At 48.2% G+C, this 13,949-nt stretch overlaps 1 protein-coding gene across 6 annotated transcripts in view; it reads right to left on the bottom strand.

Annotated features, from left to right (window-relative positions):
* Nucleotides 1-7,725: 7,725 nt before the first annotated feature.
* Nucleotides 7,726-13,949, bottom strand: part of LOC129552014 (GTPase IMAP family member 1-like) — a 153,877-nt gene continuing 147,653 nt past the window's right edge. For 2 of the 6 annotated variants that reach the window (XM_088834749.1, XM_088834750.1), the window contains exons 3-4: nucleotides 9,669-9,717; nucleotides 7,726-8,743 (exon numbers count right to left, since the gene is read on the bottom strand). In XM_088834749.1, coding sequence (XP_088690875.1) covers nucleotides 7,878-8,743; nucleotides 9,669-9,711 — 909 coding nt within the window. In that variant the 5' untranslated portion in view covers nucleotides 9,712-9,717 and the 3' untranslated portion in view covers nucleotides 7,726-7,877. Of the gene's footprint in view, nucleotides 8,744-9,668; nucleotides 9,718-10,375; nucleotides 10,391-10,895; nucleotides 12,060-12,130; nucleotides 12,399-13,949 lie in introns of those variants that run through there. The other 4 variants (XM_088834748.1, XM_088834745.1, XM_088834747.1 and 1 more) reach the window with 4 other exon arrangements.

The raw sequence follows: 13,949 nt of genomic DNA, 5'->3' as shown, positions 1-13,949 counted from the left end.
GCGTGTGCCAACCCCTCCCCGAACCTCCATCCCCCACACCACCCCCAGCGCACTCAGGGATGCTTCCTGTCGCAGACCGCGAGCGCCTCGCCCCCTCTCATTTCCTCTTTAAGACGTGAGAGAAGAAAAGAAGTGATGTTTGGATTGTGAGAGCAAAACTCTCTGTCCCTTATCCCCTCCTTGCTAAAGCCCACTGGTTGCTCCCTGGGAGTGTTGGGTTTTCGCGGAGAACTTCTTTATCTTATGTGCAAAGCTGGAGCAAGGTGCAGAACAGGATAGAATGGAACCCTCCTCCTTTCCAGAAACTCCACAGAACTGGGAGGCAGAGAGTCACTGTCTTTGTCTTTTGTTTTTGGAGTTAGAGTGTCTGTTCTTAGGGAGTGTGTGTGTGTGTGTGTGTGTGTGTATGTGTGTGATTTTTGAGAAGTGGTAGGCAGTTCTTTTTGACTGTGTGGATCACAACAAACTCTGGAAAATTCTTCAAGAGATGTGAATACCAGACCATCTTATTTGTCTCCTGAAAACTGATATTTTTGAATTGTGGTGCTGGTATGTGGGTTAAGAAGCAACAGTTAAAACTGGACATGGAACAATTGACTGGTTCAAAATTGGGAAAGGAGTACATCAAGGCTGTATACTGTCACTCTGCTTATTTAACTTATACACAGAATGTGCTGTGCTTTGCTTAGTTGCTCTGTCCTGTCTGACTCTTTGCAACCCCATGGACTGAAGCCCACCAGGCTCCTCTGTCCATTGGGATTTCCAGGCAGGAATACTGGAGTGGGTTGCCATGCCCTCCTCCAGGGGATCTTCCCAACCCAGGGACTGAGCCCAGCTCTTCCTCATTTCAGGTGGATTCTTTACCATCTGAGCCACCAGGGAAGCCCAAGGATACTGGTGGGGGTAACCTATCCCTTCTCCAGGGGGAATTTCCTCAGCCAGGAGTTGAACTGGTGTCTCCTGTGTTGCCATGGTAAAAAGTCTGCCTGCAATGTGGGCGACCCGAGTTTCATCCCTGGGTTTGGAAGATCCCCTGGAGAAGGGAATGGCAACCCACCCCAGTACTCTTGCCTGGAAAATCCCATGGATAGAGAAGCCTAGCGGACTACAGTTCATAGCATCGAAAAATATTGGACATGACTGAGCAACTTCACTTTCACTTTCTCCTGCATTGCTGTTGGATTCTTTACTAACTGAGCTACCCGGGAAGCCCTATAAGCAGAATACATCATGTGAAATGCTAGCTAGATGAATCACAAGCTGGAATCAAGAGTGCCGAGAGGAATATCAACAATATCAACAATATCTGCCTTAGATATGCAGATGATACCACTCTAATGGCACAAAGCCAAGAGGAACTAAAGAGCCTCTTGATGAGGGTGAAAGAGGAGAGTGAAAAAGCTGGCTTAAAACTCAGCTTTCAGAAAACTAAGATCATGGCATTGATCATTTCATGGCAAAAAGAAGGGGAAAAAGTAAAAGCAGTGACAGATATTATTTTCTTGGGCTCCAAAATCATCACTGCAGCCACAAAATTAAAGGATGCTTGCTCCTTGGAAGGAAAGCCATGACAAACCCAGACAGCGCATTAAAAAGCAGAGACATCACTTTGTCAGTAAAGGTCCATATAGTCAAAGCCATGGTTTTTCCAGTAGTCATGTACGGATGTGAGGGTTGGATCATAAAGAAGGCTGAGCCTTGAAGAACTGATGCTTTTAAATTGTGGTGCTGCTGAAGACTCTTGAGAGTCCCTTGGACATCAAGGAGATCAAACCAGTTAATCCTAAAGCAAATCAACCCTGAATATTCATTGGAAGGACTGATGCTAAAGCTGAAGCTCCTATACTTTGGCCATTTGATGTTAAGAGCTGAGTCATTGGAAAAGACCCTGATGCTTGGAAAGATTGAAGGCAGGAGGACAAGGGGACGACAGAGGATGAGATGGTTGGATGGGTATCACCCACTCCATGGCCATGGGTTTGAGTAAGCTCAGGGAGTTGGTGATGGACAGGGAGGCCTGGCATGCTGCAGTCCATGGGGTCACAAAAAATCAGACACAACTGAGCAACCGAATTGAATTGAACCGAAACTAATGGGGGTAAAGAGTGAAAGGAAATACAAAATAAGAACTGGGCCAAGAGTGAGATTGAATATAAGATATTCCCTCATAGCTCGGTTGGTAAAGAATCCACTTGCAATACAGGAGACACCCGGTTTGATTCCTGGGTTGGGAAGATCCACTGGAGAAGGGATAGGCTACCCACTCGAGTGGGTACCGCAAGGACTTTACTGGGGCTTCTCTTGTGGCTCAGATGGTAAAGAATCTGCCTGCAGTGCTCGAGACCTGGGTTCGATCTGTTAGGTAGTTGGAATAGGAAAAAGGAGTCCAGAATGGTGGTGGCTAAAAGGCTAGGAAGGGAAAAGCCTGAGAAAAAAGAACAAAGGAAGGTCTGAGGACTGGAGTGAGGACCTCAGGTAGAACAAACAGCACTCCTGGCTAGCCCGATTTACATAGGTCAGGCCCAGGGGAGGAAAAAAACACGAAAAGAGTAGCCAAAGGGCAGGGGTGGGGGGGTATCTCTCCCTTCCTCTCCCCCGCCTTTTTGTCTCTCGCTCTTTCTCCCTCCCTCCCTCTCTCTCGCTCTCTCTCCTCTTCACATCTTTTGGGTCACCATGCCCTCCCTCGAGGATGTATTTTCCTTTATTTTCTAAATAAAACTGAGCTATAACATGGAGCTGTGACACTGATCTGTCCGAGAGCTGTAACATGGTTTCTCTGAGAGCTGAGACACAGTCTGTCAAAGGGCTTTATTGTCTGTTGCTTCAAATTTTTGTTGTGACGAGACAGAACCGAGGAAATTACACACTCCCCTGACAGATCCCTGGGTCAGGAAGATTCCCCTGGAGAAGGGAAAAGCTACCCACTCTAGTATTCTGGCTTGGAGGATTCCATGGACTTGGGATTGCAAAGAGTATGACACGACTGAGTGACTTTCACTTTCATAAGATATAAAAATAAAACAAAATACTACATTATTTTGGAAGATAGCTAATTTAAAAAAGAAAAAAAGACAAATTTAGAAAAAAATTCTTAAAATATGTTTTGCTGAAATAAGCAAGCACAAATCCAGCTCTATAAGAAAAGGCATACAATACCACTATCAGATGAAGGCTCCAGGGCAGGAAAAAAAAAAAGTCTTGGGTCATAGTCTAGCTCTGGCTTCCCCAAGGACTTATAGGAATTCCTCTTCTAGGGAATTCAGTCCACATGGTATTCTCTGGAAGAAGTAGTGGCATCTGTCCAGCCAGGCTGATGAATACTGAATATTGTGCATAATTATTGAATATTGTACAACACTGAATATAGTACAAGACTAGGTAAGAGAGTATGCATTGTTTGAAATCTGCTTGAAAACCTCATCATGGCTAAAAACAACTCTCAGAAATAAGCCAAAGATGAACCTCTCTGTGTAAAATGACAGCTGATCCAGGCAGTAGGGCATGGAAATATGAAAGAAGCTTATCAACACACGAAAAAGTAATTTTTATGCATGAAGAGATAAAAGGTGAGAGAAGACCTATGTAAATGATAAGAATATACATTCACTTAGAGCATTTTTGAGAAGTTATAGTGTTTTGATCCTGTGTGTGGTTAAGGAAGCTCTTTTTATATGACAGTAAGGAAAAATAATTTCAGGTTCTGATTTGCCACTTTTTGCCTTTAGAAAATCACTTAATTCTCAGTAGATTACTTTCCTCTGCAAATAAAAGGTTCTTAATGATAATTATCCTTCATACTTCATGAGGCAGTTTTCATCATAAAATATTAAGTGATAAATTTTTATAGTATTCTCTCTACAATTATGTTTTCTATTTTATGATCAATCTTGCATTATTTTGCTTTGTTATCTATTTTGTATTTCATGTGTATTATTAAATTATATATATTTAAACTTTTTTTGGCTGTGCTGTGTAGTATGTGGGATTTTAGTTCCCAGACCAGGGACTGAACCCATGCCCCCTGGAGTGGAAACAGGGAGTCTTAACCTCTGAGGTGCCAGGGAAGTTCTTAAATTAGTCCACTTAAAAAACTAAAAATTGTGTCTTCCTTTTACTTATGAGTCTGTACTGTGCTGTGCTTAGTCGCTCAGTTGTGTCTGACTCTGCAACCCCATGGACTGTAGCCTGCCAGGCTCCTTTGTCCATGAGGATTCTCCAGGCAAGAATACTGGAGTGGGTTGCTGAGCCCTGCTCCAGGAGATCTTCCCAACCCAAGGATCAAACCCAGGTCTCCTGCATTGCAGGCGGATTCTTTACTGTCAGAGCCACCAGGGAAGTCCCACTTATGAGCCTATATAGTTCTAAATCTAAGAATTAGAAACTAGCAATATTTTAGAGAATAAGTACAACTTTGATTGTACTTTGTAAATATATTTGATGACTAATCATACAGACCTTTTATTACCACTAGCACCCAACTCTGTGGAATAGAATAATGTGGAATAGTTATTATTACAAATACTAAATGTGGAGTATTCACGAGTGTGAAATTTATGTATTTATGAGTATGAAATTTATTTATGAGGATTATTATTATGATGTTTCCTCTACACTTTTCATTCCTGTATCATATTCTTATGGAATTTAACCTACAAAGTGCTTTCTCTTGCATTAATTCATCATACATATTAAGATTAATTTTAATATATACATCTCAAGAAAAGATGAAGCCCCTTGGCCACAAAGTCTCTGAGCAAGTTCATAGGGACGGGTTTTGGAACACAAGCCCTCCGCACATTTCCTGCTCTTTCTACTGTACCCCACAACGGTCCCACTGATACACGAAACAGGGCATTTTGCCCACAATGTCAAGCCTTCTTCTGATCCTATACATTTCTAGATGCTATAGTTTGCATGAGAATTTGACAACCCTAGCACTCATATTCGGAGAAGGCAATGGCAAGCCACTCCAGTACTATTGCCTAGAAAATCCCATGGATGGAGGAGCCTGGTAGGCTGCAGTCCGTGGGGTCGCTAAGGGTCGGACACGACTGAGCGACTTCACTTTCACACATTGGAGAAGGAAATGGCAACCCACTCCAGTGTTCTTGCCTGGAGAATCCCAGGGACGGGGGAGCCTGGTGGGCTTCCGTCTATGGGGTCACACAGAGTCGGACACGACTGAAGTGACTTAGCAGCAGCAACAGCAGCACTCATATTTGGGGCTTCCTGGTAGCTTAGATGGTAAAGAATCTGCCTGCAATGCAGGATACTCAAGTTCAATCCCTGGGTCAGGAAGATCCCTTAGAGAAGGGAATACAACCCACTCCAGTATTCTTGCCAGGAGAATTCCATGGACAGAGGTGGCTGGCAGGCTACAGTCCATCAGGTTGCAAAGAATCGCACACATCTGAGCAACTAACACTCATATATATCTTAAAAATCGTATACACATTTACAAACAAGACAAATAATAAGTAATGATAGAAATTGAAGGGTATAGATGTACATTCGGATGTGAGAAAACGAAAAAATGGAAGAACAGCAGGTTAAATTCAGCCCTGTGGTATGCATTCTTGGCCCACAGCACGTGCTCGTGCACACGTGGCCCCGGATGGGCAAGCTGCGGACGTAATGGACCCCGTTACGTCAGCCCTTTCCTGGGCGCCCCAAGTTGTAGAAGGATTTTCTCTCTGGCTGAGAGTCCCTGCATGGGCCCAGCAGGCAGCTAAAGAAGGAATTGATAATAATTTTTTTTTTCTAGCTAAACTTCCCTGAGTCTAAGTCACTGCCCTCAGGCCCCCCAAGTGCAGACAGCCTTAAGGCCAGAGTCTATCCCTAGTCTCCCCAGAACTTTACTCTCAGGTTGCGTTGAAGCGCATGCGCATAGACTCCTGCTCCACGGAACTGGGACTGCCCTAGGGTGCCTGCGCACAACCTCACTCCCCGCTCCCCCATTCTCCCTCCGGCCTGCTCCCCGCCCCCCGCACATCGCCCTCCCCCTTTAGCACACCTGAGCCCTTATAGTCTTGGGGTATCTGCATCCTCCCGAATCCACACCTCCTAACTAGGGCGTGGCTGATAGAAAGGCTTCCCTCTAAAGTGTTGTTTCAGAAATAAGGAAACGATAATGATAACGATTGTTTACACAACGTAAGGATGGGGTTCAAGGACTTAGGTGGGTTGACCCACCCCCTGTAAAACCCCACAGCGGTGCAGCCACACCTAACCTCGAGTTGTCTGTGGCTCTCTGCTGACGCACCTGCGGCTTCCTCTCTTCTCTGAGACAGGAACTTTACTATTATTTGCATAAAAACCCAGATAGATAACTACATTGAAGACATTGCATGTTGTTTTCCCCAAATCTTACTTAATTTTGGACAGACATGAACCATAATCAGTTCAGTTCAGTCGCTCAGTCGTGTCCGACTCTCCGCGACCCCATGAATCACAGCACGCCAGGCCTCCCTGTCCATCACCAACTCCCGGAGTTCACTCAAACTCATGTCCACAGAGTCGGTGATGCCATCCAGACATCTCATTTCCAGGTGACACTGAAAGTGAAAGTCACTCAGTCCTGTCCAGCTCTTTGCAACCCCAGGGACTATACAGTCCATGGAATTCTCCAGGCCAGAATACTGGAGTGGGTAGCCTTACCCTTCTTCAGGGGATCTTCCCAACCCAGGGATCGAACCCAGGTCTCCTTCATAGCAGGCAGATTCTTTACCAGCTGAGCCACAAAAAGAATCCACCTAGCAATGCTCCAATACTTTGGCCACCTCATGCGATGAGTTGACTCACTGGAAAAGACTCTGGTGCTTGGAAGGATTGGGGGCGGGAGGAGAAGGGGACAACAGAGAATGAGATGGCTGGATGGCATCACCGACTCTATGGACATGAGTTTGAGTGAACTCCAGGAGTTGGTGATGGACAGGGAGGCCTGGCGTGCTGTGATTCATGGGGTCGCAAAGAGTCGGACACGACTGAGCGACTGAACTGAACTGAACTGAGCAATGCAGGAGACTCACGAGCTGGGTAATCGATCCCTGGGTCAGGAAGATACCCTGGAGCAGGGAATGGCAACCCACTCCAGTATTCTTGCCTGGAAAATCCCATGGACAGAGGAGCCTGGTGGGCTACAGTCCATGGGGTTGCAAAGAGTTGGACATGACTGAGCACACACACATACATCAGTTTATTTACCAGTACAATGACTTAGAACCAAGAAGTTAAATGTGACTATACTGAAAATAACACAATTTCCAATTTTCTAGAATGTCTTGAGAAACCTGTATGCAGGTCAGGAAGCAACAGTCAGAACTGTACATGGAACAACAGACTCCAAATAGGAAAAGGAGTGTGTCAAGGCTGTATATTGTCACCTTGCTTATTTAACTTATATGCAGAGTACATCATGAGGAACGCTGGGCTGGAAGAAGCACAAGCTGGAATCAAGATTGCTGGGAGAAATATCAATAAATATGCTGATGACACTACCCTTATGGCAGAAAGTGAAGTGGAACTCAAAAGCCTCTTGAAAGTGAAAGAGGAGAGTGAAAAGGTTGGCTTGAAGCTCAACATTCAGAAAACAAAGCAACATACACACACAAGCTCAAAAGAAAAAGATGGGGTTTTTCCTTTGCTAGGAATCCATTTTCTACTGAAAACTGCCAGTCATTTTACGATTTCTGACAGACAACCAATAAATCAAGATAACTAAACACATTTTTAAGGATGTTTTAAAGTGGTACAACTTTATTTTAAAACCATGTGCTGGAGTAAACGTGAAATTTCCGATAACTCTGATTCCTTTGAAATCCCCCTTCAGATCCAAGTGTTCAGGTCCTTTCTTGCCAGGTGACCTGCAAGACTGAAGGTCACACCGTAACTGCCTCGGGCCGTTGCCTGTAGAGCAGGTACAGCAGGAACAGGGCGCCCAGCAGGGCGGCCAGGCCCAGCTTACAGCGGGTCCCCGGCGCCGCCTTGGGCCACCGCCACAGCGCGGCCAGAGGCCAGCGCTCCCGCCACGTGGGCGCGCGGGCGGCCAGTCGCTCCGCCACCCTGCGCAGCCTCTCCTCCGGGCTCAGCCCGCCCAGGGCCTGCGCCAGGCGGTACACGTCGTTGGTGTAGGGGGCGCCGCCGTGGTCCCTCAGCAGCTCCTCCACCAGCCCCATCAGCTCCGCGACCTGCGCCTCGCGCTCCCGCTCGACCGCGCGGTTGTCGAAGGCGCAGCAGCGGCCCCCGCACTGCGCCACCAGCTCCCGCAGCGCGCGGTTGTCGGTGTCGCGCACGTACCGCCGCAGCGAGCCGCCCGCCAGGTCCTCGGCGCGGGTGAAGACCACGACGGCGCGCGCCGCCACGCCCGCCCCGAAGAGCGCCTGCACCCCGCGCCAGGCCCGCAGGTCCTGGGCGGTGAAGCGGCCGAGCTGGGTCACCAGGAGCACGGCGTGGGGCCCCGGGGCCGACAGCAGGTAGCAGCGGCCTCGCTCCTCGAAGCCCGGGTCTGCCTGGGCGACCTCGGGGCTGAAGAGGTCGGGGGTGTCGAGGACCTCCACGTCCCACGAGGCCCAGCGGCAGCTGCCCGTGGCGCAGGCCCTGGTCACCGCCGTGGCCGCCAGCCTGGAGGGGAAGTGCGTCCGCCCGAGGATGCTGTTGCCCGTGGCGCTCTTCCCGGTCCCCGACCTCCCGGCCAGGAGGAGGCGCAGCCTGCGCTCCTGCAGGGCGGACCTCAACTCCTGGAAACCTGTGGGCACCGGTGGTCTGTCAGCTTCGGAACCTGAGAGCGACAGGTCCCGGTCCCCGGGTCTCCGGGACGCCTTGCGAGCAAAGGAGAACAGAGCGCTTCCACGCTTGTGTTTGGGGCCAGACCTTTCCTGAGTGACCTGCTGTGAGATTCGGGCCTCCGGGGGGTCTCTACCCGCCTATCTCTCCCGTCTTTGGCGTCACACGTACACCTGTGTGTGCCCCAGCAGCTGCTGAACGTCTCTCTAGAGGAAGCGCCTTTGTAATACAGGCCTTTACTTCGTCTGATACGATCAGTCATCCAGGTGTGCAGAGCTGGTCCTTCTTTTCCCTGATGCCCTCCCACTGGAGAAAGGGGTGGGGCAGTGGACCCAGCCAGGAGGGCTATCTGGAGTCCCCTAGCCGGGGTTTGAATCATAGACCTGGCCTCTACCAGCCTTGTAACCCTTGGGGAGCTGCTTAATCTGTTAAAACTCTTCTGCACAAACGCAATCCATATTGTAGTGCTGTCCTCATCGGCTGTTGGGAAGACAAGACCAGGCCATCTCTCTTCCCTCCCTCCTCCTCCTCTCTTCTCCTCTCTCTTAAACCTGCTGTCTAATAACCTCCATCCGTGTTCCCTAACACCTTCTTTCTACCTGGCAAATCATGTTCCCTCTAAAACACAATCTGATGCCCTCTACGTCCCCTTCTGTTTATTCATTTTACTTTGGGAACAGAGCTGCAGGTTAGTCAAAGAACCTAATATCTCACAGCAGGGTGGGGGTAAAGATACAGGTGAAGTGGCAGCCCCAGGCTTCTCCGTGCTTCACCCCAGCATCGAGATGCCTCTGGACTTCTCTCTGTTCAGTCTTGTGTGAGCCCCTCCCCATACTACCCAGAGCTCACACCTGGGGGCAAACATGCATTGTGAGACATGTTCTTACCATAGGCATTTTCTTCATCTCTCGGCATCTTCCGTCCTCCCATGATTACCTGAAAGAGTCACAGACACAATTTGTTCATTCACTCATTCATCAAATAGGTGTAACTGCCTACAGTGGGTCACACCAGGTCTAAAATGCTGGTGACCCCACTGTGAGAAGGTCGTAGTTCCTGCCCTCCTCTGAGCATCGGATTTAGGGAAGGCGTTGGAGTAGCCTGGTCTGGGTCGGGATGATGCTGTGAGAACACCTGGTGAGCTTGGCTTTTGTCTTCTCAGGGCCCCCAAATGCAAAGAGCAGAGGGGAGATGATAACACTTAATCCCATCCATGCCAATGAATAAACTTTAGATGTTAATTTCTCCAGGTGATTCTATGTCAGGTGGTGCTAGTGGTAAAGAATCCGCCTGCCAGTGAAGGAGACGCGAGAGATGCAGGTTCGATCCCTAAGTCAAGAAGATCCCCTGGAGAAAGAAATGGCAACCCATTCCCGTATTCTTTCCTGAAAAATTCCTGGACAGAGGAGGCTGGCAGTTTGCAGTCCACAGGGTCAGAAAAAGTCAGACACGACTAAGAGACGGAGCACTTGTGTCAGTGACATAAGCTGTCGGAAACAGGATTTCCCAGGAGTTTCAGCAGCGTGGGTGGTGATGGAGGGTGGGCTTTGGAAAACACGGAGAACAAGAGTTTGCTCACTGACGGAGAATCTACCTTAGGGTTGCTGGCCTGTGAAACAAGCAAGAAGAAAATTGGAAAACAGACGTATTTCCCAAACCCATCTGGAGAGTTTCTGCTCTTAGATAACCACATAGTTTGGCTTCTCCTTATGTATCTAAATATGGGGAGACTGGGATGCTCCCCTCCAGCTCTTTGTGTTCTGTCCCTCGAGTCTGAGGTGTCTCAAAGTACAACGATTACACCCACTCAAACATCATTTAATACAATTAAACATTTTGTGATCGTTTGCCTGATCACGCAAGCTTCTGAACATGAGCCCACAGTCTCTGCTCAGTCTGATTCTCCGGCCTCATTTCCAATGAATCCCACCTCGCCTGCCCCCTCTTCACCCCTTCCCCCAGTCAGCCACTCCAGACACAGCAGATTTCAGCGCCCTTTCCCAACCCACCTCGGGCTTTCCCTCCCAGGACCCTTCATCCCACCCCACATTTCTGCCTGAGTCTTGTCTGTACTTCAACATTCATTTCAAATTCTACCTCCTCACGTCACCCACCTCTTTCCTGCAGGTAACTGTATTCAACCCCATTTGGCACCAACAAGGAAAGAAAAGCAAAGGGAGAGGCTGGGTGAATAACTCCTCTCTAGCCAAAGGACTCAGAGGGCAAATGTGTCTAGAACTCAAGCTGAAGCTGTTTGTGTTTCTGCCGTCACTCTACTGCTGCCCCACACAAAGCTTTCAGTAAAGTTTACCCCAGGGCAAATCACATGATATGATTAGTTATTTTGTGTCTAGGCATCAACAAACTCCCATGATTGACATCAGAGCAGAAATGAAGAAAGAGCCACAAGATTCAAACCCTAGAAGAAGACAAGAGAAAGCAAGAGGTCCTCGCCAAAGATGGAAATGAGAAAGTGTGCTACAGGGAATCCACAGAACTCTCGAGTAGGTCACTGGGATTTCCAGATAGTTTGAAATGTGGGTTAAAATCATTTAAAATAAACTTTAAGAAGCAGATAAGCTCTTCGTGAAATCTGGGGTGAAAAATAGCTCTTCCTTATTGTAAAGCATGTTGAATTCCTGTATTCTGAATACTCTGAAAATTCAAAGTTCATGTAACTCAGTGCCTCTCAAATATGTTGTATTTCAGAACTACTTGAATGTTCTCTTAAAATGTCGATTCTGGGGGGACCATGCTCAGAAATTCTGATTTATGAATCCAGTGTACCTGATATCGTCAGTCCACACATCAGAGTTTGGAAATGAGCCATTTATTCAGACCCCTTCATTGTACAGATGAGGAAACTGAGCTGTTCCTACAGCAGGGGTGGGAGAGCCTTGAATTAGGGAGCCAACGTGTCAGGGGTCATGAGGACGAGGGGTTGAAGACCTGGTTCCTAACCTCTTTAATCTCTTGAGGGTCCCTTAATGTGGACAGAGGGGAGAGGGGTAATCTGGGGCAGGGTTGAATTCTGATCGTTTCCCGACTCAGCACACTGTAACTTGCTCTGAAGTTAGATTGCTTTGGGGCCACAGGAAAGATCTTTGCCTGTGCTGAACGTGCGGTTTGAGCAACGTTGAATGCCTTTTCAAATGCATTTTACTCCTAGACATGGTTCCAGTACAGACTTTTTTTTACTGTTTGGGGGAAGTGTGGAAGGAGACAGACATGTGTGCCCCCCAGACTGGACACCATACTCATAAACCTTTTTTGAACTTCCTCTATTGGAAACTTGGAACATCTTCACAAATCCGGATGCCCCATCTTAATGGGTCCGGCTGTTACTCACCTGAAAGGTGCCTGGTGGAGCCTGGGTGCTCAGACGGTAAATGCTCTCAGAACCATGTTCCTTCTGGTTGGTCGTAGCTCCTGCTCCCTGCGGGGCTCACCTTTCCTGGTGACAGGCTCTCACCAGTGATCCAAGAAGGCCCTGATCTCTGCTTTCCCTTCAGTTTTGAGTGTGGCAGGCTGTTTCCTTCCACTCTGCATAGAGGAAGTCTTTGAGACTCACAGCTCCTGTGAGCCCAGAGGGAGGGTTAGGTGGTGGTGATGATTTAAAGAGACAGGAACATTCGTTGTAGGCTTAAAGCATTTATCTTACAAAACCTCCCTCCTGTTGCGACTAATCTTCTGCGTTCTCCAGCAGGGCCCTCCCCGCCACCATACCAAATATCTTGTTGTAGGACCCCAAGGCCTGAGTCTCCTTCTAGAACTGCTTAGTGATTGAATCTTCAATTACTTTTCACTGTGTAAGCATTTGCCCATATAAAAGAAGCCCAGGGTGCTCCCTGCTCCAAAACAAAGACCATGATAGCTCTTCTCAACACCCGGGCATTGACTGGACATCCCTGTGGCTGGTGCTCCTCTAAGGGTCCAGTCTGTCAGCAAAAGTCAGAAGCAGGGTTTTATCTGAGAAAGGATGTCTTCTCAGCTATGGAAGGACTTGAAGCTAGCCAGTGTATTGAGGATGAGGATGAATTGCTGTTTCTGTTTAGTCGCTCAGTCATGTCAGACTCTCTGTGATCCCATGGACTTAGCCCGCCAGCCTCCTCTGTCCATGGGATTCTCCAGGAAAGAATGTTGGAGTGGTGTGCCATTTCCTCCTCAGGGGATCTTGCCAACCCAGGGATCGAGCCTGTGTCTTCTGCATTGGCAGGTGGATTCTTTACTGCCGAACCACCATAGGTTTACACTCTTCCCAAGTTGGCATTATGTAGAGGCTTAGTCTGGTCATCTGTGTTGGAATCACCAATTCTAGTTGTTCTGCCTTCTCTCATGAGGGTCATGAGAGTGAGGTCAGTAAAAGACCCAGTGGTGTGGTGAACAGGTACCAAAGGACTGGCCCTAGACCTGCTCAGGTCACCAATCCGACTCAAGCTTTTCAGAGTTGACTGTCGCCGGATGTGAAAGGACGACTGTCTGGAGCCCTGATCTACTGGCTGGGAGCTGCTAGTTCATGTTTAGTTCCAGCCCAGTTTTCAGGTAGCAAAGAGACCCAAGGTCAACTGTTTTCCGTTCTTTTTTTTCCAGGTACAGTGTGTCTTGAATGACTGAGACCCCCATTTTTTTCCATTCAGCATTATTGAAGCCCGGAGTCTCTCCTTCTCCCACTAGCTGGCGGGGCCAGGACCAGTGTGAGGAAAGGTTGGTGTCCAGGGCACAGAGTTGAAGGAGACACACTGCCAGGGTCTCTCGAGTGCCAATCCTACAGGCGAATGACCCCGGGAGAGAGTATTTCCTTAAGACTGAGGTGAATGTGGCTCCTCACTGGCTGCGCCCTGGTCGGACCCACGCAGGCCGCGGTGACTAAGTCTTTGCCACCCAGCATGCACCTTTGCTGACGGTGCTCCCGGTGTCTCTGTGATAACCCCTTGCCTTTCAGGGTTCTCATGCTCGCACGTGGAGCCCTCCTTCGCCTCCTGTGCCTTTGCCTGAGGCTTTGCCTGGTTAGAGAGGGTGCTTTTAGCTCTGCATCCTTCTTACATTTCCCACCTCCCTTTGTGTGCATTGTTTGCTGCATCCTTGGAGTTTTCCTAATTATTTGGTGAGTTCATCACTCATAAAGTCTGTGTTTATTTTAATAAATTCTAGTTGCATTTAACAAGAAG

Source organism: Moschus berezovskii, chromosome 3 (assembly GCF_049115385.1).
Source record: "Moschus berezovskii isolate FMDL1 chromosome 3, NW_MosBer_1.0, whole genome shotgun sequence".
NCBI lineage: Eukaryota > Metazoa > Chordata > Mammalia > Artiodactyla > Moschidae > Moschus > Moschus berezovskii.
This window is presented reverse-complemented; position numbering and strand designations above follow the sequence as displayed.